Raw genomic sequence first — 24295 nt, forward strand, 5'->3', positions numbered from 1 at the left:
GCAAGCATTGCACAGTATGTCAACAGAATTACCTCACTGTGTGAATCTTCATTTCTGCTCGCCCTTAATCCTCAAATCGTCTCTCTACCTATTTGTTTCAGGTTTTGTGTGCTTTTGAATGTGTTTAAATGCAAACTCCAATAAGATTGACCTCCCTAGAAACCCATATAGTCCTAAATATTATCCATAAATTGATATTATCCATAAATTGATTAAGTAGCTGAAAGTCAAATGTTGCGGTCACAACCTGTTCAGATGAACTGTACGGTACTCTTATATCCTATGCTTGCGTTGGAAAGTAAAATGGTGCTTGACGAGGTTGTTAAACCATGGGCAGTGAGTAAAATGTAGGCCCTGTATATAACACATCATTCATGTGGCGGTTAAGTTAGGGTGATAGAAGATACCAGACTATTGTCTACAGTCAAAATTCTACACATTCTCTGACGCTTTCACATGCACTCAGGGTGCCTTCAAACTAGACAAACTGATGCGTAAAAACGGAACAACTCAATGTTTTCGATGGGGGCAGTGCATTGGGGCAGGGCCTATTGTTGTGTTGCTCTGTTCATCAGAAAAGTTACAAGGACGTATCCGTCAACCAATTGAAAAGGTAGAACAGCGTTTTACAGAATCATTTCTCCCCACCCCACTATGTTTTTATTTGAAGGCACCCTAAAGCATAAGGACAACATACAGAAGTATCCAGGCTCACAGACATATACTCTACACAGACACACACTAACACATAACCCCTCTATGTCAGTACAGCTTACATTTGTCCACACATACATACCATGCCACCTGGCCTTCAGGGGAAGCATAAACTCTCTTTCCTGATCTATTTTAAGGTGGGCCTCTAAAGGCCAGCCCATTGCCAGTGGGCAGAACTGTCGAGTGTCATTAGAACTTGTATCTCCACTACCGCATCTCACTGTGCCCCCTTAACCAGTCAGCCTGTGTCTGTCTGCAGATTTCAAGGGAGCTTGTCTTTATCTCCCTGCTATATGAGCTCAAAGGCATGGGTGCCTTAGACTGAAAATACACAGCGGCTTGGAAAAGCTCAAATACGTGCTGGTTACAGTAGTAGGGGCTTGTCCTATCAGCTTAATGTAAATCAGGGGTGTAAAACTCAAATCTTGGAGGGCAGAGTGGCAGCTGGTTCTGTTATTTATTTTTAATTCCTGTCCAATTAAGAACTAGGCATCCATTTGGGGGGAGTTAATAACTAAGCAATAACCTTGATTGATAAATCAATTTGGGGGTCTAGGCTGGGTTACTGAAAAACACTTTGTGACAACTGTTCTGTTAGGAAGGTAGAGGTTGGAAAGTTAATGAATGGTTTCTGTGTGCTTGTTTGCACAGTCTTCCTGTGTGCAAAAATGTAACAATTAAGTAGTCTTTAGATTTTGGAGCATGAAATGAGTCCACTGTATTTTTCCTATATAAATGTTTTTCTTTTTGTGGGGAGGTTAAGGTGAACTTAGTCCTCCAATAAAGTAAGTTACATTTCACTGTTTGGTTTATGCACAGATTTGCTTAAACTGAGGTGAGGTCACATGAGTTTACCACAATCACAGCACCAACCACAACAAACCGTAGCATCCACATAATGCACAGACTGAACACAACCGCAAACCTCCATGACCACAGTAAACATCCATACCGGCCACACAGCGAAAACAACATGAGCGCAGACCACATACCAAATGTAATTCTGCCTCAGCTCTCTTTGTCGACAGGCCATAGACACAGTGCAGTATGATCCATTTGGGACAGGATCCTGCCAAACATAATCAACAGACTCCTTTGCCAGAGGAGACAAACGATCCAAAGATGAGTAACCATGGCTTGAGTGAGCTCAATGCAGTTTGTCTGTTTATGTACCTCCTACCCTCTGCCTAGCCCTCTGGGAAACCCTTATTTTGAAGAAAAAAAAAGTGTATGAAACCAAACAGAAAATTCATTTTAGTAATCAACATCAAATCTTTGCCTTTTTGTGTGAAAACTGCAAATGTATTCAGAATATGCATCTATATAGTCTCTTATGTACTTGTTTATTTGTAGCCAAGGTCATAGCAGAGTCGACTCATTTAGATTAATTAGGCCGTGGAGAAGTTTAGAATGTGAACTAAGACCTAGGCTATCTACCTTCCCTCCCTCTTGCCTTGTACTATCAGTCGCTTCCTCCACCCTACTCTCCCACTTCAGCCTTCACCCATCTACTTCTTGCCCCTCTAAAGGAGCCTATTAGAAATCAAGGTAGTCTGAAGTTTTGTTCAGAAATAATATTTAATATTTCCTCTCTGGAGATGGGCGTTAGGAGTTGCAGAAATGCAGACTTCATCACGGTCTTCCCGAATACATGGCGGTCAGCCATTTTACCCTGAAGTTGAGAATGAATGGAATTGGACTGCGTTGGTGTTTGCATGTGAGGCTTGGCTATCCTGATATAGAAAGCATAAAGTATTATATTTGAATGAAGTCTTCTCTGACAGGTCTCCTAACGGTTTCACAGAAAGACACAGCTCTGGTGAACAGAGAAAAAGAGGAAACAGTAAAGGAAAAAAACAGGAGATGTGAGATTCCCTTTTAAAGGCACACCAGTCAAGCTGATCAGGGTGTTGATACAGTTGCCTAGCAACAGAGGATAGGTCTTCTAACAGATGCTTTGATGTTGAAAGTAAGTGAACACCCCCTTTGAGTCGGGATTGCATGTCTGGATTATCATAGGATCATTTCATAAAATAAGACAAGTGAGAGGCAAAAAGTCAATCATCCAACAGAGAGGCTTCACTTTGACTGCTGAGTGGGTATAGAATAGTCCTCCTAAGACAGCCATGGTGATGTCAGCTACTCTTCGGTCTTCCTCTTATCTTCAGAGGACTCGTTCAGCCTTTTATTTATCATGGCCTCCCTTTCAGGGTCATCCTCAAAGGAAATTAGACATGCATTAAGATGGATGGTTTTTTGTTAGAACATGCATCTCATTGGACCATTGGTGTCAGAACCATTTCAAAAGCAGATCTGATTTTCTATAGGAAATCACTGTATAGAGGCACGTAAACAGAAAAGGAGAACGGATAACATGCCAGCTGACATTTTAATAGGCTGGGGTCAGGACCCCCTCCTGCTCCCCTTTTATTTGTCCATACCCAGGGGGCCTAGTGTAGAAGTACATGTACCTGTTGGCCAGACATCAGTAGATTTGTTTGGCGTAGAGAGACTCAGAGTCGTTTGGAATGCTAATGAGTGGCATTACCATGGTGACATGCAGTTCTATCCATAGAGATCCTATTCCTAATTCTATGGTTCTATTCATGTTATTGCACTGACACCTTCTGGAGTGCGTCTGGCTGCATACTAATTTGACTAGCGTTTACTCTCCCCTGCCTCAGCAGCACCTATTATTCATCACTGGGATTGGCTATCATGACAGAAGGCGAGACCCAGATACAGGAGGTAGATGGTTGGTGTCTTACAATGTTTATTAATCCAAAAGGAGTAGGCAAGAGAACGGTCGTGGACAGGCAAAAAGGTCAAAACCAGATCAGAGTCCAAGAGGTACAGAGTGGCAGACAGGCTCATAGTCAATGCAGGCAAAATGGTCAGGCAGGCAGGTACAGAGTCCAGAAACAGGCAAGGGTCAAAACCGGGAAGACTAGAAAAAGGAAAATAGCAAAAAGCAGGAGAACGGGAAAAACGCTGGTTGACTTGGAAAAACATACAAAACGAACTGACACAGAGAGACAGGAAACACAGGGATAAATACACTGGGGAAATAAGCGACACCTGGAGAGGGTAGAGACAATCACAGGGACAGGTGAAACAGATCAGGGTGTGATATTGGCAGAGAAAACCACAGTAATATTAGGTTACTGTCTGAAGTCTGATGAATAATGCAAGATTTGTGGCATAGCCTATCATTAATGAACTGGTTCACAATTGACTGGCATGATTAAATATCTGTTGGATACTGTCCAATGTAACCAGTGGAAAATGTGCTTTAAGGCAGATGTATCATTATTATTGCTTGTGTTGTAGGCTAGGATTTCAAAGAAATGGAGAGGTACATTCTTGCTTACAATCTATTCCCTATTATTTACAATTCTAAGGTTTGTTTAAAAAAAGTCAATATGACTGAAAAAGGCTGAACAGATAGGTGAGCCTCCCGGTTCCAGGCTTCTAGGCTAATCACTGCCTGGTTAGGCTGGCCTTCCTCCATTTTCAGGGATTCAACTGGGGATGGCTGTAGCCTGGTCCAATAATTGTTTCTGGTATCTTGCTAACTCCTTGTCAGTCATTGTTTGGCATGACAATTCCATAAGGAGTTGGCAAGAGAGTAGAAACATACTGGCACCCAGGCTGAATGGCTGCCCCTCAAAAAGTCGCTGTCCACTTCAGTGGTGCTGAATCGCTGATCGCTGCTATTACAACTTGTTTGTTTAATCAACATCTGACCTTTTACTCTGTCCCGTGGCAAAGTGCCGCATAGGGATAGCCATCAGCTTGGCGGGGTTGTGGGAACATTGAAGTAGAGTAATTTACAGTAAGTTGGTTTATGGGAACATTGAAGTAGAGTTACTAATTATCCATAGGTTGGTTTGTGAGAACATAATCCTGTAGGTTGGGTTCTGGGGTTGTGGTAACTTTGATGGAAAGTTGTTAAATAGCATTGTTTGAACTGTGGAAACATTGAAAGATATAGGCTAGCAAGTCACTTATACATTGTGTTTATAGAAATAATTTGAAGGAGCTGTATCTTCGAAGTCAATATAGGCTAGCTAAGTCATGGCAGGGTTGGAACATAGCCTACTGATACACCTACTACTGATACTTCTACGCATATCGTTGTTGAAGCATACACAGTTGAATTCAGAAGTTTACATACACTTAGGTTGAAGTCATTAAAACTCGTTTTTCAACCACTCCACAAATGTCTTGTTAACAAACTATAATTTTGGCAAGTCGGTTAGGACATCTACTTTGTGCATGACACAAGTCATTTTTCCAACAATTGTTTACAGACAGATTATTTCACTTTTAAATCACTGTATCACAATTTCAGTGGGTCAGAAGTTTACAAACACTAAGTTGACTGTGCCTTTAAACAGCTAGGAAAATTCCAGAATTGATGTCATGGCTTTAGAAGCTTCTGATAGGCTAACTGACAGCATTTGAGTCAGCTGGAGGTGTACCTGGGATGTATTTCAAGGCCTACCTTTAAACTCAGTGCCTCTTTGCTTGACATCATGGGAAAATCAAAAGAAATCAGTCAAGACCTCAGAAAAAAAATTGTAGACCTCCACGAATCTGGTTCATCCTTTGGAGCAATTTCCAAACGCCTGAAGGTACCACGTTCATCTATACAAACAATAGTACGCAAGCATAAACACCATGGGACCACGCAGCCGTCATACCACTCAGAAAGGAGACGCATTCTGTCTCCTAGAGATGAACATACTTTGGTGCAAAAAGTGCAAATGAATCCCAGAACAACAGCAAAGGACCTTGTGAAGATGCTGGAGGAAACAGGTACAAAAATACCTATATCCACAGTAAAATGAGTCCTATAATGACATAACCTGAAAGGCCACTCAGCAAGGAAGAAGCCACTGCTCCAAAACCGCCATAGAAAAGCCAGACTACGGTTTGCAACTGCACATGGGGACAAAGATCGTACTTTTTGGAGAAATGTCCTCTGGTCTGATGAAACAAAAATAGAACTGTTTGGCCATAATGACCATCGTTATGTTTGGAGGAAAAAGGGTGAGGCTTGCAAGCCGAAGAACACCATCCCAACCGTGAAGCTCGGGGGTGGCAGCATCATGTTGAGGGTGCTTTGCTGCAGGAGGGACTGGTGCACTTCACAAAATAGATGGCCTCATGAGGGAGGAAAATTATGTGGATATATTGAAGCAACATCTCAAGACATCAGTCAGGAAGTTAAAGCTTGGTCGCAAATGGGTCTTCCAAATGGACAATGACCCCAAGCATACTTCCAAAGTTGTGGCAAAATGGCTTAAGGACAACAAAGTCAAGGTATTGGAGTGGTCATCACAAACCCTGACCTCAATCCTATAGAAAATTTGTGGGCAGAACTGAAAAAGCGTGTGTGAGCAAGGAGGCCTACAAACCTGACTCAGTTGCACCAGCTCTGTCAGGAGGAATGGGCCAAAATTCACCCAACTTATTGTGGGAAGCTTGTGGAAGGCTATCTGAAACGTTTGACCCAAGTTAAACAATGTAAAGGCAATGCACCAAATACTAATTGAGTGTGTGTAAACTTCTGACCCACTGGGAATGTGATGAAAGAAATAAAAGCTAAAATAAATAATTCTCTACTATTATTCTGACATTTCACATTCTTAAAATAAAGTGGTGATCGTAACTAACCTAAGACAGGGAATTGTTACTAGGATTAAATGTCAGGAATTGTGAAAAACTGAGTTTAAATGTATTTGGCTAAGGTGTATGTAAACTTCCGACTTCAACTGTATTTAGACTGTGTAGTATTTTTTCTTTTTTATTCCCAAAACATTTTTTGTTGTTGAAATGTTTTAATTAGTGCAGATCAGTTAGTAGGCTATGCGGCCATGTCAGCGGGTTAGAGATTCAAGATGAGCGTAAAAGAACCACTGGTGCAGCACTCGCGGAAGACCTTTTCATCTGGAAAAGAGTAGGCTACGCAGACTCTCTCAAGTCATACTACAGGAGTCTAGCCTATCATCGCCCACCTTACTGGAGCACAACACCAGAAAGATAATGTGTGCATCACTCAAATGCATCGATTAGCAGAATTTACCACCAATTCGGAAACATCTGTAACCCTACCTATACCCGTTAATAACGAATGGGGAACAATTGCGTTTTATTATTTTCCAGACCTAGTTCCAATTATTATTATTTTTTTCGGACAATGAACTGTGGGATTTCCGCAATATGTGCGAAGCTTCTGGTGCAACATGTCAAAGGCAAAGCGATGAATGCGTGGATGTTGCTCGCTCTTCTCGATGTCTGGTAAGTTTGAACTGGAGTAGAGAGAATATGCATGACCGAAGAGCTTTCGGTGGTTCTGAATTAGGGCAGTCGGTGACTGGACCTTTATCGTAATAAACAAGGGTGTAAGAGTTGAAGATGATAGGCCTACTGGAGGTTTTTAATTAGCTGCTACATCTATGCCAAAGGATTCGTGCACGGTTGTCACTGTCCAGACACAATCTAGGCCTACCCAATTTCTTGCAATATTGTTCCTTTAGACGCATAGAACGGCAAAACCTAGTGTAGCCTAATTTGTTTAGTGTAAAGGATTCCCCGCGTAATATCCTACCCTTATAGCATGTAGGGAGCATACAGTATTTCCTTGTATTTCAGCAGGCAATGTTACTTAAATCAGGCTACTGCATCTAATCTTTTTCATTCTAAATGAAACGCGCAATATTCATTCATTTTTCATGCAGCAAACGTTATTCTAAGCCTCAGCATCAGAATGTTCACCATCTACAGTACTTCACATAGAACATGTAATTGTTTAGCTTAGAGTATAAAAGGTGAGATACTGTGCATTTTGTTTAATTTGTTTCATGTAGGCTATATTCTTGCCTATAGAGCAGATTTCACATACATGCAGATGGACCTTAATCTGAGTGTCTTTATGGCAATATCATCTGTCACTCCAAGAGCAAGATATATGATTTATGAGTTTGATCCTTAAAACGAATTGTCAAATATATCACTGTTGGCCATAAACTAATTAAACTCAAGGTTAAAGCACACAGTATGTATAACAGTTATCTGTGAATTTAGTGAAGGAATGCATGGATTAATGGATGAGTAAATGAATGAATGAATATAATGAGGTATTATGGCACTACTGTTGGCTCTGTCCCTCTTATTGATCACAACCATGAAACTTCAAACATCTTTTAGGCATAATTGTATCTCTCACTTCCCACTGGGCACATATGTCAGTTAATGGTCTAGTTTTTATTTACATTTGGTTGAGTTTTCAACTAACGGGAATTCAACGTGAAATTAACAAAACATGTCAACATGTCATTGGATTTGTAAAAAAAAAAGGATTTTTTTTTTAATGACTTTTAGCAAATCCAATCAGTTTTCCACGTTGCTGTAATGTCATCACATAGATTTTTTGGGTTGAAATGACTTGGAAACAACATTGATTCAACCAGTTTTTGCCCAGTGTGCTTGCATTAGATTGGTTCAGCTACAGTAGTTTGCATCAACATTACATGGCTTTGATCAGCACAGTGTATTTGTCCTTAATGATGTCTGATGGTTGGGATTTTTGTATTTGCTTGTACTAGTGAGTTATATTGATTCAACTCACTCACTGTTTTCCAGTACAATGACCCTGGCCACTGATGTATTAATCCCTCGGGTTCCCATGAGCATCCAGACCTGTTTTCCCAGACCTGTTTTCCTCATCTTTTCTGGCATCCAGCTGGAGGGTTAGGCTAATACTGATGGGCCTTCAGCTGCCGCTACTGAAATGGAAGTTTCAAGACAAGGTTGCCCCTTAGTGCTGGTCTAGGGTCAGTTCTGGGTGTTACAGCTCTGTTAAATTGGCTCCAATCAATGGATCAATCAATAGGCCTGTAGCAGTAGTCACCAACCCTGGTCCTGTTCCAGTCCAGCACCAACACACTTTCAACTATTCAACTTCCCATCGAAACCTTCACCAGTGGGTTTGTGCTACTGGATCAAAAGTCTGCACAACCATTAACCCAGGAACACTGTGGTAGAGTAAGCTGAACCTAGACCTGTGTTTTGGTTGTGACACTAAATGCTCACCCCACATTATTGCAGCCCTCAACAATATGCTACCATACAATTTGCTTAATTAAAGTGTCGTGCTAGATTTATGAGCTCACATAAAACATGATGTGGGACAAATCCATCAAAAAATTCAAAGGCATTATTTGACAGGTTTATATTATATATTATATGATTGGATTTATGGAGGATTTACTAAGTTCCTACTGGGCACAAACTGGTTAAATCAACGTTGTTTCAATGTAATTTGTCAACGTATTGTGACGTGGAATCTACGTGGATGTAATAAGCCTGTGTGTAGCTGGTGTAGAGGAGTCAGGTGCAGGACAGCAGATATGAGTAATAAACGTCATTTACTCAAAGAATCAATAATACAACGCAATAATCTAGCCCACAATAACGGACCGTATTACATACAAACAATCACTCACAAACAAACATGGGGGAACAGAGGGTTAAATAATGAACAAGTAATTGGTGGAATGAAACCAGGTGTGTAAGACAAGGACAAAACAAATGGAAAATGAAAAGTGGATCGGCGATGGCTAGAAGGCCGGTGACGTTGACCGACAAACGCCGCCCGATTGATCCATTTTTCATTTTCCATTGGTTTTGTCTTGTCTTCCTACACACCTGGTTTCAATCCCATTCATTACATGTTGTGCATTTAACCCTCTGTTTCCCCTCATGTCCTTGTCAGAGATTGTTTTGTTTGTATCCTCGTGTATTATGGATTGGTGCGTGACGGGTTCTTGTACCCACTTTTATTTATTATGTACTTTGGTTTTGGAGTTTTGCTGAGGACAGACGTTCCGCTAGCGGAACGCCTAGCCAATATCCAATGGAACGGCGTGGCGCGAAATACAAAACCTCAAAAATCCAATAATTTCAATTTCTGAAACATACGACTATTTTACACCATTTTAAAGATACACTTCTCCTTAATCCAACCACATTATCCAATTTCAAAAAGGCTTTACAGCGAAAGCAAAACATTAGATTATGTTAGGAGAGTACATAGACCAAAATAACCACACAGGCATTTTCCAAGCAAGGACATGTGTCAATAAAACCCAAAACACAGCAAAATGAAGCACTAACCTTTGACGATCTTCATCAGATGACACTCCAAGGACATCATGTTACACAATACATGTATGTTTTGTTCGATCAAGTTCATATTTATATCCAAAAACAGCATTTTACATTGGCGCGTGATGTTCAGAAAATGTATTCCCACCAAAAACTTCCGGTGAATTTACTAAAATACTCATCATAAACGTTGACAAAATACATAACAATTATTTTAAGAATTATAGATACAGTACTCCTTTATGCAACCGCTGTGTCAGATTTTAAAATAGCTTTACGGAGAAAGCACATTTTTCAATATTCTGAGTACATAGCTCGCCATCACAGAAAGCTATACAGACACCCGCCAAGTTCGGAGCAACCTAAACTCAGAATTAGTATTAGAAATATGCTCTTACCTTTGCTGATCTTCGTCAGAATGCACTCCCAGGACTTCTACTTCCACAAGAAATGTTGTTTTTGTTCTAAATAATCCATATTTATGTCCAAATACCTCCGTTTTGTTTGTGCGTTCACTATCCAAAGGCAAACGCGCGAGCGCAATTCGAGACACAAAAAGTCTAAATGTTCCATTACCGTACTTAGAAGCATGTCAAACGCTGTTTAAAATCAATTTTTATGGTATTTTTAACGTAAAATTGCGATAATATTCCAACCGGACAAGAAAAAGAAGGAACAGCGTGCTCGCGGGACCGCGCATATCCAATCTCTTTGTCCCCAGGCAGTCCACTCAGTAACCGAGCTCCTATACTCTGCCCAGTGACAGGAGAATGCTCAAACCACTTTCTGAAGGCTTTTGACAGCCAATGGAAGCCTTAGGAAGTGCAACGTGACCCCACAAATACTGTAGTTTTGATAGGGACTAGAAAGAAGAACTCCAATTCTCAGATCCTCCACTTCCTGGTTGAATTTTTCTCAGGTTTTTGCCTGCCATATGAGTTCTGTTATACTCACAGACACCATTCAAACAGTTTTAGAAAATTCAGAGTGTTTTCTATCCAAATATACTAATAATATACATATTTTAGTTTCTGGGAAAGAGTAGTAACCAGTTTAATTTGGGTACGTTATTCATCCGGCCGTGATAATACTGCCCCCTACACCTCAATAGGTTAAACGCTATTAAACTACTCCATTTATACTAAGTTCGATTCTCCTGCGCCTGACTTCCCTGCCACCTACACACACGCCATTACAGATTCACTGTTGCTATCGAAGTCATTCCAAAGGGTAGGTTCAACAGAGCAAATAAAATGTAACCTTACTTTACCAATCATATATCATCAATGATGCTATTTCGGTCTACATAGCTTTTGGGAAGTCATTAAGAGCTATTGTTCAAATTCAGCCCATGATTCAACTAAAACGAGGCAATACATATAGGCCTAGGGTTTCAAGCTTTAGTTTATTTAAAATGTAATCTACAACTTAACAATACATATGTTGGATTCACATCTCCATCTCAATCAAATATCTGAAATCAAACTGTATTAAAAGTGCATTTAAAGTTTGATATAATTTGATTTAGTCCCATTCTTTAACTTAGATTTTTGGTTGAAATGGAGACAAATCATTATTACTTTGTAGACTAACTGGAAAGAAACATCTCCTTCAAAAGTTGATATTCTGTTACTTTTGTAAGACAGTAAATAGCTATCTTACAAACTAATGTAACAGCATTTATTCAACCTTAAAAATGTGTAACACCTCCATGGCCACATTGAGGTTACTGTAACAATAAAAGTCTTCGTATGTAATCATAGAAAGCGATCATGTTCAGGGTCACAGGTCTGTGGAAATCTTCACAATTGCTATAATTATCTACACAATCTCAAACGGCATTGATCACTTGCACTATGTGCTTTAATGTAATCTCAACTGCAATCGAGGTCATTTGGTTGTACTATTAGATGAAAAACAGTGATAACACATTGTTATAAATAAACAAAATATCTGACATTGTTTTCCCATTTGAACTTTGTTGTGGTTTTAAATTGTTAAAAGTGCAGTGATAACTACCAGGAATCAAGGTAAGACCCAAGTGCAGACTGTGTAAAGTAAATGTTTATTGTAACAACTGGGACAGGCAAACGTCAAGTCAAGGCAGGCAGGGGTCGATAATCCAGAGTAGAGGCCAAGGTACAGGATGGCAGGCAGGCTCAGGTCAGGCAGAGGTCGGTAATCCAGAGGTGGCGCAAAGGTACAGTACGGCAGGCGGGTGGGTACAGGGTCAGGACAGGCAAATGTCAAAAACCAGGAAGACAAGAAACTGGAAAAAGCATGAGATGAGACACAAAACGCTGGTTGGCTTGAACAAACAAGATGACCTGGCCCAGACAGACAGAAAACACAGGTATAAATACCCAGAGGATAAGAGGGGAAGATGGGCAACACCTGGAGGGGGTGGAGACAAGCACAAGGACAGGTGGAACCGATCAGGGCGTGACTGATAACACATTTAGGTGACAACTAAACCAAAACATTTTGATTTTTCAATTGGAATTTGGTTTTGCTTTTAGATGTTTGAAGCATAGTGATAATGCATTGGGCATTTATCAAACTTTTGGCTGTCTTTTTGAGTGTGTGAAAATAGGTTGGAATCTCATATCTCATTGCCTTCAGACAGTACTCATATTCCACATTTTGTTGTGTTACAGCCTGAATTCAAAATTGAGTAAATAGGTTTGTTTTCTCACCCATCTACACACAATACCACATAATTACAAAATGCAAATGTATTGAAAATTAAATATCTTATATACATAAGTATTCAACCCTCTGAGTCAATACATGTTAGAATCCCCTTGGGCAGCGATTACAGCTGTGAGTCTTTGTCGGTAAGTATTTAAGAGCTTTGCACACCTGGATTGTCCAAAATGTGCACATTATTCTTTAAAGAAATCTTCAAGTTCTGTCAAATTGGTTGTTGATCATTAATAGACAGCCATTTTTAAGTCTTGCCATAGATTTTGAAGCCGATTTAAGTCAAAACTGTAATTTGGCCACTTAAGAACATTCAATGTCATCTTGGTAAGCAACTCCATTGTTATTATTTAGCCTTTTTTTCAGGTTATTGTCCTGCTGAAAGGTGAATTTGACTCCCATTGTCTGTTGGAAAGCAGACTGAACCAAGTTTTCTCTAGGATTTTGCCTGTGCTTAGCTCTATTCCCTATTTATTTATTATTATTATTATTTTACTCCCTAGTCCTTGCCAATGACAAGGATACCCACAACATGATGCAGCCACCACCATGCTTGAAAATATGAAGAGTGGTCCTCAGTGATGTGTTGGATTTGCCCCAAACATAACACTTTATATTCAGAACATAAAGTTCATTTCTTTGTCCTACATTTTTAGCAGTTTTACTTTAGGACACTATTTAGGTTTTCAATCTGTCATTCAGGTTAGTATTGTGGAGTAACTGCAATGTGATTGATCCATCCTCAGTTTTCTCCTATCACAGACATTAAACTCTGTAACTCTGTTTTAAAGTCACCATTGGCCTCGTGATGAAATCCCTGAGCGGTTTCCTTCCTCTTCGGCAACTGAGTTAGGAAGGACGCCTGTATCTTTGTAGTGACTGGGTGTATTGATACACCATCCAAAGTGTAATTATTAACTTCACCATGCTCAAAGGGATATTCAATGTCTGCTTTTTGTTTTTACCCATCTACCAATATGGGCCCTTCTAAAAATCGAATTAGCATAATGCAAAATATTCACACATCTGTCAGTTTAAGCTAGAGAGATATGTTTTTTTGCATTGGATGCGTCTCAATCCACCTCATCCGCCTATGTAACACTTCCGTATATGCGGTGAAAGGTGATAGAGCTATAGCTGTGTTTGTCAGACCATGAGACATCTCTGTAGCGTCCAAACGGTTTGGCCTACAAGATGAGACTCTCACAAACACGATGGTGTTCTCCGTTTTGCTCTAGCCCACAGGCGTCTTGGGACTCATCTGAAGTTGGTACAGCCAATCTGCCAACTTCTGTCTGTAGCGTCCGAACAGTTTGGGCTACATATATGACCCTTCTATGGAAACACGTACAGTACATGTCAGTTGTTTTGCTCTATGACGTCCACAGGCCCACAAGGTCCCCCGGTACCAGTTGAACAAGTTAATGGAAGTATACTGCATATGAGACTGTTTAGTGACAAAAATGTGGGGTTAAATACTTTCAAAAATATATATGTTTCCTGATCTTTCTTATATGTCTCAGATATAGGACAGACACTTCAGAACAAACTTCTTTTAGATGTTCTGGGGACTATCTGTTGTTCCATGTTGTGAATCTGTTATTAAATATGTTTATTTGGGCAAATAGCATAAAGGCCAAAAATACACTTTCATCAAATATTTTGGGGTTATATTATTTTGATACTTCAATGGGTTGTAAAATTCTAAATCAAGTAGCAAAATGAGCCTTGCTATGATCATCTTAACCCCCCCCCCCCCCCCCCAGGCTTAGACAGGGCTTAGACTCTTATAGATTAAGCACATTTTTACTCCTGAGCTTATTTAGGCTTCCCATAACAAAGGGGATGAATACTTATTGACTCAAGACATTTCAGATTAGCATTTTATATTAATTTGTAAACATTTCTAAGACGTTATTCCACTTTGACATTATGGGGTATTGTGTGTAGGCCAGTGACACAAAATCGAAATTAAATCCATTTGAAATTCAGGCTGTAACACAACAAATGTAAAAAAAAGTAAACTGGTGTGAATACTGTACTTGCCGATGGCACTGTATAAGAAAGATATGTACAATTCCCAGATCTACTTTTATAGCTTCTCCCTGAATGACATTCAAGACTCTACTGTCTGCTCCAAAGTGTGCTCTTTGTCCTTCTTTATCAAATTTTTTTTGTTGAGAAGCCGTACATCCGGACAGACTGCACCTTTTACCCTATAATGTGTTTTAATGACACTAGTCTGATTGACAATACGTGTGTGTCATGTAAACCCTCAACCCCCAGCTCCACTCTACCTCAGATGCATGTCCAGCTCTTCTGCCAAAAGACCTGGCTGAATGGATTGCTGTGAAGACATTCCAGTGTTCCATGTGCAGTCAAACTCTCTCTCTCTCTCTCTCTCAATCATTTTCTCTCCCTCCTCTCTTCACAGTGTGGCGTCGTTTGGAACCAGTACAAAGGAGGATGAGGACTATGAAGACGTCCCCATAAACAAGACCTGGGTTTTATCGCCCGAGGTCTATGAGAGCGATGTCACCTTGATCTTAAATCGATTGCTGCAGGGCTATGACAACAAACTCCGCCCTGACATTGGAGGCAAGTAGTAGCAGCCAGTGGGAATCTGCTTTCTTTTTTTGAATAATACATTTTAGTTCCCCAATAATTATGTAAGCTGGTGATACTTCATAATTTCATTATTACCTTACTCAGCATTGTTTAGCGCTTACCAGTAATCTTCAGAGTGTATATCAACGTAGAATAAATTGTATCTGCAAGCATATCTCAAAATCAGGACTCGGCCCATTGCCAGTTCATTACCAGTTAATTCTTAAAATAAAAATCCAAGGCAATGGGCTGTATTTGCTATGTGCAGGCCAATGTGAAGTTATTTAAGCAGATTGATAACACACGGTGGTTAGAATGCAACTGAGCCAAATCATGATTGATCGCAAGGCTCTGGGTCGTTGTTAGGATGTCAGTTCACAAAAAATATTTTAAACACTGACAGGAAGGATCAAAGAAAATTAATATTCAACTTCTAAGCATAGTAGCCTAAATAATTTCTTGAGTTTGAAATGTACACTACCGTTCAAAAGTTTGGGGTCATTTAGAAATGTCCATGTCTGAAAGAAAAGCACATTTTTTTGCCCATTAAAATAACATCAAATTGATCAGAAATACAGTGTAGACATTGTTAATGTTGTATATGACTATTGTAGCTGGAAACGGCAGATTTTATATGGAATATCTACATAGGCCTACAGAGGCCCATTATGAGCAACCATCACTCCTGCGTTTCAATGCCACGTTGTGTTAGCTAACCCACGTTTATCATTTTAAAAGGCTAATTGATCATTAGAAAACCCTTTTGCAATTATATTAGCACAGCTGAAAACTGTTGTGCTGATTAAGGAAGCAATAAAACTGGCCTTCTTTAGACTAGTTGAGTATCTGGAGCATCAGCATTAGTGGGTTCGATTACAGGCTCAAAATGGCCAGAAACAAATATCTTTCTTCTGAAGCTTGTCTGTCTATTCTTGTTCTGAGAAAGGAAGTCTATTCCATGCGAGAAATTGCCAAGAAACTGAAGATCTCGCACAACGCTGTCTACTACTCCCTTCACAGAACAGCGCAAACTGGCTCTAACCAGAATAGAAAGAGGAGTGGGAGGCCCCGGTGCACAACTGAGCAAGAGGACAAGTACATTAGAGTGTCATGATCATGAGAACGGTGAGGAATCAGCCCAGAACTACACGGGAGGATCTTGTCAATGATCTCAAGGCAGCTGGGACCATAGTCACCAAGAAAACAATTGGTAACACACTACGCCGTGAAGGACTGAAATCCTGCAGCGCCCGCAAGGTCCCCCTGCTCAAGAATACATATACATGCCCGTCTAAAGTTTGCCAATGAACATCTGAATGATTCAGAGGACAACTGGTGAAAGTATTGTGGTCAGATGAGACCAAAATGGAGCTCTTTGGCATCAACTCAACTCGCCGTGTTTGGAGGAGGAGGAATGCTGCCTATGACCCCAAGAACACCATCTCCACCGTCAAACATGGAGGTGGAAACATTATGCTTTGGGGGTGTTTTTCTGCTAAGGGGACAGGACAACTTCACCGCATCATTTGTTTGAGAATATGTACATATAAGTATATGGATGAGCGATGGCCGAGCGGCATAGGCAAGGTGGTATAAAATAGATGGTATAAAATACAGTATATACATGCGATATGTGTAATGTAAGATATGTAAACATTATTAAAGTGGCATTGTTTAAAGTGACTAGTGATCCATTTATTAAAGTGTCTAGTGATTGGGTCTCAATACAGTATATACAGTTGAAGTCGGAAGTTTACAGACACCTTAGCCAAATACGTTTAAACTCAGTTTTTCACAATTCCTGACATTTAATCCTTGTAAAAATTCCCTGTCTCAGGTTAGTTAGGATCACCACTTTATTTTAAGAAAGTGAAATGTCAGAATAATAGTAGAGAATGATTTATTTTAGCTTTTATATTCCCAGTGGGTCAGAAGTTTACATACACTCAATTAGTATTTGGTAGCATTGCCTTTAAATTGTTTAACTTGGGTCAAACATTTTGGGTAGCCTTCCACAAGCTTCCCACAATAAGTTGGGTGAATTTTGGCCCATTCCTCCTGACAGAGCTGGTGTAATTGAGTCAGGTTTTTAGGCCACCTTGCTCGCACACACTTTTTCAGTTCTGCCCACAGATTTTCTATAGGATTGAGGTCAGGGCTTTGTGATGGCCACTCCAATACCTTGACTTTGTTGTCCTTAAGCCATTTTGCCACAACTTTGGAAGTATGGTTGGGGTCATTGTCAATTTGGAAGACCCATTTGCGACCAAGCTTTAACTTTAACTTTCATGACTGTCTTGAGATGTTGCTTCAATATATCCACATAATTTTCCTTCCTCATGAGGCCATCTATTTTGTGAAGTGCACCAGTCCCTCCTGCAGCAAAGCACCCCCACAACATGATGCTGCCACCCCCGTGCGTCACGGTTGTGATGGTGTTCTTCGGTTTGCAAGGCTCCCCCTTTTTCCTCCAAACATAACGATGGTCATTATGGCCAAAAAGTTATATTTTTGTTTCATCAGACCAGAGGACATTTCTCCAAAAAGTACGATCTTTGTCGCCATGTGCAGTTGCAAACCGTAGTCTGGCTTTTTTATGGCGGTTTTGGAGCAGTGGCTTCTTCCTTGCTGAGCGGCCTTTCAGGTTATGTCGATATAGGACTCGTTTTACTGTGGATATAGATACTTTTGTACCTGTTTCCTCCAGCATCTTCAGAGGGTCCTTGGCTGTTGTTCTGGGATTGATTTGCACTTTTCGCACCAAAGTACGTTCATCTCTAGGAGACAGAACACGTCTCCTTCCTAAGCGGTATGACGGCTGCGTGGTCCCATGGTGTTTATACTATTGTTTGTACAGATGAACGTGGTACCTTAAGGAATTTGGAAATTGCTCCCAAGGATGAACCAGACTTGTGGAGGTCTTGGCTGATTTCTTTTGATTTTCCCATGATGTCAAGCAAAGAGGCACTGAGTTTGATGGTAGGCCTTGAAATACATCCACAGCTACACCTCCAATTGACTCAAATGATGTCAATTAGCCTATCAGAAGCTTCTAAAGTCATGACATCATTTTCTGGAATTTTCCAAGCTGTTTAAAGGCACAGTCAACTTATTGTATGTAAACTTCTGACCCACTGGAATTGTGATACAGTGAATTGTAAGTGAAATAATCTGTCTGTAAACAATTGTTGGAAAAATTACTTGTGTTATGCACAAAGTAGATGTCCTAACTGACTTGACAAAACTATAGTTTGTTAACAAGAAATTTGTGGAGTGGTTGAAAAATGAGTTTTAATGACTCCAACCTAAGTGTATGTAAACTTCTGACTTCAACTGTACATGTGATATGAGTAATGTAAGATATGTAGACATTATTAAGTGACATTATTTAGAGTGGCATTGTTTAAAGTGACTAGTGATCCATTTATTAAAGTGTCCAGTGATTGGGTCTCAATGTCTCAATGCCTCTCTGAGGTAGTGATTGCTGTTTAGCAGTCTGATGGCCTTGAGATAGAAGCTGTTTCTCAATCTCTCGGTCCAAGCTTTGATGCACCTGTACTGACCTCGCCTTCTGGATGATAGCGGGGTGAACAGGCAGTGGCTCGGGTGGTTGTTGTCCTTGATGATCTTTTTGGCCTTCCTGTGACACCGGGTGCTGTAGGTGTCCTGGATGGCAGGGAGTTTGCCCCCGGTGATGCGTTGTGCAGACCGCACCACCCTCTGGAGAGCCTTGCGGTTGAGGTTGGTGCAGTTGCCGTACCAGGCTGTGATACAGCCTGACAGCATGCTCTCGATTGTGCATCTGTACAATTTTGTCAGGGTTTTGGGTGACACGCCACGTTTCTTCAGCCTCCTGAGGTTGAAGAGGCGCTGTTGCGCCTTCTTCACCACACTGTCTGTGTGGGTGGACCATTTCAGTTTGTCTGTGATGTGTACGCCGAGGAACTTATAACTTTCCACCTTCTCCACTGCTATCCCATACATAAATCTGTCCCAACAGCAGTGCTTTCTGTTCAGCACCATGGAGTGAATCCACGCCTGGCTATCAGTGGTGCCTTGTCTGGCAGCAAAACAGTTCATTCAGCCTCATTTACTGGCTTTTGAAAAAACATAGCTGATATGGCTGTCTTGCTTAAACAAATGCTGTTTCTCCTGACAATTGAGATGAACAAACTATGGCATAAGGGAACGATGAGCGGATAAGAAGCAATCCGTAATTTCGATTAAGACATTAATGAGCGAGCTAAGACGGACGTAGTCAATATAACTATTTGTTCAGCAATATAACTATTTGTTCAGGTTGATCTTCTAGTGGTTCTTCTTGTGGGCAAAGTTTATCATACAAATTTGTCATCAAATTTTGTCATTCTCTGGATTATTGGGGCTTTCAAGACAACTGGGATCTTGAAAAAAATACAATGTTGAATCATGAATCATGAACAAGGCAGTTAACCCACTGTTCCTCGGCCGTCATTGTAAATAAGAATTTGTTCTTAACTGACTTGCCTAGTTAAATAAAGGTTAAATAAATTCAAAAAATGAATCAGTGATCTTCAGGTCGAAGTTCTAGAAAGAGGCCAGAGTTCCCGACGCCCATGGTGTTGTGTGTGAATGTTTATCCTTTTAAACTTGGAAAAGACACCCTTAAACCCAGACTTGGACCACAAACCCTCTCTAACGAATAGCAGGCAGGGGAAGCAAAATAATGATTGCTTTGCAGTGCTTGCAGTTAGCCACTGATTCCTTCCAAACCACTCGTGTTGAATTTGCAATTTTGAACTTGTTGCGTAATGTTTATGTCAAATGGCCAATGAGCACCGATAGATTTTATCTATAATTTCTCTTCATTTGACAGGATTGAAAAGGATTTGCCAGTAGATTGTCAGCGTGATTCATGACGATTACTGCTTGTCTAGCTTGCTAGCTAAGATTTAGAAAGTTTGATGTGAGCATGATCAGGCCAATCAAAGCTACAGTAGATATAACGTGATATGACATCATGTTATCTGTCTCCAGTGACTTGAGCCTTCTTTATGGGCACATCTAATGTAAATATATGGCAGCAGCCAAGGGGGCTTGAACTTTCTATCTCTCCCTGTAGATTTTGCGGTGACCCCATGAGTGACGGAACACTGAGCCAATCACGGCTCTACTAGAGAAGATTACCAACACCTACGCTCTGTATTTTTTGCTGGCTGCCCCTCCAACACAGAAAGTACTGAGCTAGTGTGAAACACCTGCATTTTGGAGCTGCCTTTCTCAATAAAGCCAAAAGAGACCATGTTTGTATGAGGCTTTACTAACTAAATATATATATTTTTTCATTGTTTGCAAACTGATATGTCACACATATTAATGCCAAAATAACATGCAAAACAGGCAACAAACTCATTGTATTATTATTATCAAAACAATGTTTTGCCCCACCTGCCCTGAATGATGGGTCGCCACTGTGTATAGTACGATGTACCACTGCCAGCATGGGTTTGAATCCAGCCAACTTTCAGCAGTTACTGGCCTACCCTTCACCTCTATCTCTCTCTACCCAATAAACAAACAAAATACTTCATTTAAACTTGTAATGTATTCAAGGTTAAAAAAGGCTTCTAAAGTTTGTGATTTCCACTTGAACATTTCAGACTTGATTTGCCCTAACAAAAAATGTACATTATCAACCCATACAAAAATTTCCATTAATTATAATCTACACAATAATTTACATTTCCTGTTGCTGCAGGATACATTTTCTGCTGTGAGAAACTGGTCAAATTAAGATCATACATCTGATCATACATGTGGTTGTGAGTAGGCTGTTTCACTTCAATGAGGGTTTGTACAGTATGCAGCGCATCGATGCTCTTCTTTGAAACATAAAAATTACAGGAGAGCAACAATCTAATACATCACCCAGCATGTGGCACATACACTACAGGGCCAAAAGTATGTGGACACCCGCGCGTCAAACATCTCATTCCAAAATCATGGTCATTAATATGGAGTCGGTCCCCTCTTTGCTGCTATAACAGCCTCCAGTCTTCTGGGAAGTTTTTCCACTGGATGTTTGAACATTGCTGCGTGGACTTGCTTCCATTCAGCCACAAGAGCATTAGTGAACTCGGGCACTGATGTTGGCCAATTAGGACTGGCTCGCAGTCGGCGTTCCAATTCATCCCAAAGGTGTTTGATGGGGTTGAGGTCAAGGCTCTGTGCAGGCCAGTCAAGTTCTTCCACACCGATCTTGACAAACCATTTCTATATGGACCTAGCTTTGTGCACGGGGGCATTGTCATGCTGAAACAAGAAAGGGCCTTCCCCAAACTGTTTCCACAAAGTTGGAAGCACATAATTGTCTAGAATGTCATTGTATGCTGTAGTGGGGCCTAGCCCGAACAATGTAAAACAACCCCAGGCCATTATTCCTCCTCTACCAAACTTTACAATTGGCACTATGCATTGGAGCAGGTAACATCCTCCTGGCATCCGCCAAACCCAGACTCGTCCATCGGACTGCCAGATGGTGAAGCGTGATTCATCACTCCAGAAAATAAGTTTCCACTGCTCCAGAGTCCAATGGCTCCAGCCGACGCTTGAATGCAGCTGCTCGCACATGGACACCCATTTCATGAAGCTCCTGACGAACAGTCCTTGTGCTGACGTTGCTTCCAGAGGCAGTTTGAACTCGGGAGCGAGTGATACAACAGAGAACGCGCTTCAGCATTCGGCAGTCCCATTCTGTGAGCTTGTGTGGTCTACCACTTCGCGGCTTAGCCGTTGTTGCTCCTAGATGTTTCCACTTCACAATAACAGCACTTACAGTTGACCGTGGCAACTCTTGCAGGGCAGAAATTTGACGAACTGACTTGATGGAAAGGTGGCATCCTATGACGCTGCCACGTTGAAAGTCACTGAGCTCTTCAGTACGAGCCATTCTACTGCCAATGTTTGTCTACGGAGATTGCATGGATGTGTGCTCGATTTTTATACACCTGTCAGCAACAGGTGGGGCTGAAAGAGCCGAATCCACTAATTTGAAGGCGTGTCCACATACTTTCTGGCCATGTAGTGTAGATAGTTATGGCAGTGGCACAATACATTTGCGTAAAATAACTGTTTCATGGCAGGGTTAACCCATGTGTCCATCTTGTTTCAGGAGTACACCATAGACATCTTCTTTGCCCAGACGTGGTATGACAGTCGCCTCAAGTTCAACAGCTCCATGAAAGTCCTGATGCTCAACAGCAATATGGTGGGAAAGATCTGGATTCCTGACACCTTCTTTCGGAATTCAAGAAAGTCTGACGCCCACTGGATCACCACTCCAAACAGTCTGCTGCGATTGTGGAACAACGGGAGAGTGATGTACACGCTAAGGTAGGAGTATGACTGCTGCCATTCTGTGTTCTCGGGGACTCTGTGTTTAATACTCGTTGTATGTTCAGCTCTAGTTTGTGCATCTGTACTTTTGTCTTGTAGCCCACTTTTAGGCACCCGCTATTTGTCAAAGCATGATCTTGAAGCCATTGTTAGCTTTCCTGCAATTGTTAGCTTTCCCATGTTTAGATAAAGGAGAAGGAAACACTTAGTTCGTAATTGTTATGATCAACTCTGGAAGGAAAAAACACATTACAAAATCATTGTAAAACATCATAAAGAATAAACTTTTCTTTGTCACAACTCTGTTTTTGTCAGGTTGACTATTAATGCGGAATGCTACCTTAAGCTGCATAACTTTCCTATGGACAAGCACTCATGTCCGCTGGAGTTTTCGAGCTGTAGGTGTTTAAACACTCTCCCCGTTTTGATCCGTCATTTCGACTTCAGCTTCAGTAGCCAGCCCAAAGAGGGTGTCAGAGCGGGCCAGCGTTAGGAGCTGAGTCACAGTACCCCACAAGCCCATCTGCTTGAGGTTGGCCCTTCAGCCTGTATAATCTATCATCTCCTCCACCAGGGGAGATAGGAGGTCACAAAGTCCTATTCTCTGACAGACTAATGAATTATGCAGCCCCACCCTCCAAACTGATTAATGCTCTATCTGTGACATTCTCCATCCATCTTGCATTGTGCTTCAGCGTCTCATGTCTCATTGTCATGATCTTAACCCCCAGCGTAGACTGAAGGGCATCCCATGGTTAAAGGACATATTCCATCCTGAATGCTGCCCTGCTTGGCCATATAGAATGCCCTCTGTGGTGAACTGAGATTCACTGTTGTGTTCTGGTTTGTGGCTTCTACAAGCCTGGACAATGAGAGGTTCTTAATGTTATGTGTGTGTGTTGTGTGTGTTCAACCGTACACCCCTCTCTAGATGGCTATCCTAAAAATGAGATTCTGTACCGTTGGCAAAAGCATTCTGTGGAAGTGGCCGACCAAAGGTACTGGAGATTCTACCAGTTTGCTTTCGTCGGTTTACGAAACACATCAGACGTGGCACATACACAGTCAGGTAAGGGATATGGATGACATCCATCCTTTTTCAAAGTGCACATTTGCCTCTGGTTTGAGGAGAGTGGGTTTAAAGTTTTACAAAATGATGCGAAAAAAGTTCACTTTTACATGTGTGTATGTTTCTCTCTTGATGTCTAGGTGAATATGTTATCTTGACAATATTTTTTGACCTGAGTCGGCGAATGGGCTACTTTACTATTCAGACGTACATCCCCTGTAGCATGATCGTGGTGCTGTCATGGGTCTCTTTCTGGATCAACAAAGATGCTGTCCCCGCCAGGACCTCTTTAGGTATGATCAAGCCTCTATAGTTTCTTACAGTCCTTAATAACGTCAGACTAAAGAACAGCTTTTGTAACGGCTAAATCCTTAGCCTCAGTCAGTTGAACACACAAAGTCAGTTCAACCAGCTAAATCGTTCAACTGTCTTTGTGACTTCCTGTGCAGGAATCACCACGGTGCTTACAATGACAACGCTGAGCACCATCTCAAGGAAGTCACTTCCCAAGGTATCCTATGTGACGGCGATGGACCTGTTTGTGTCTGTCTGCTTCATCTTCACGTTTGCTGCTCTGATGGAGTATGGGACTCTACACTACTTCACCAGCAACAGGCAGAACAAGAAGGATAAGGACACACATTCTCAGCAGTG

General features: G+C 41.1%; 1 protein-coding gene across 1 annotated transcript; it reads left to right on the forward strand.

Annotated features, from left to right (window-relative positions):
- Positions 1–6682: 6682 nt before the first annotated feature.
- LOC115162186 (gamma-aminobutyric acid receptor subunit gamma-1-like) lies at positions 6683–23586 on the forward strand. The gene is made up of 4 exons (XM_029713247.1): positions 6683–7020; positions 15026–15189; positions 22349–22569; positions 23504–23586. The coding sequence occupies exons 2-4, from the start codon at positions 15160–15162 to the stop codon at positions 23514–23516; spliced, it is 264 nt and encodes an 87-aa protein (XP_029569107.1). The 5' UTR covers positions 6683–7020; positions 15026–15159; the 3' UTR covers positions 23517–23586.
- The last annotated feature ends 709 nt before the right edge of the window (positions 23587–24295 follow it).

This window comes from Salmo trutta, chromosome 25, assembly GCF_901001165.1.
Source record: "Salmo trutta chromosome 25, fSalTru1.1, whole genome shotgun sequence".
Lineage (NCBI taxonomy): Eukaryota > Metazoa > Chordata > Actinopteri > Salmoniformes > Salmonidae > Salmo > Salmo trutta.

Excerpts from the sequence above, each read along its gene's own strand:
- LOC115162186 (XM_029713247.1), top strand. The coding sequence starts at position 15,160 with ATGACAACAAACTCCGCCCTGACATTGGAG. Across the intron at positions 15,190-22,348 it reads ACTCCGCCCTGACATTGGAG|GAGTACACCATAGACATCTT; the intron begins GCAAGTAGTAGC and ends ATCTTGTTTCAG.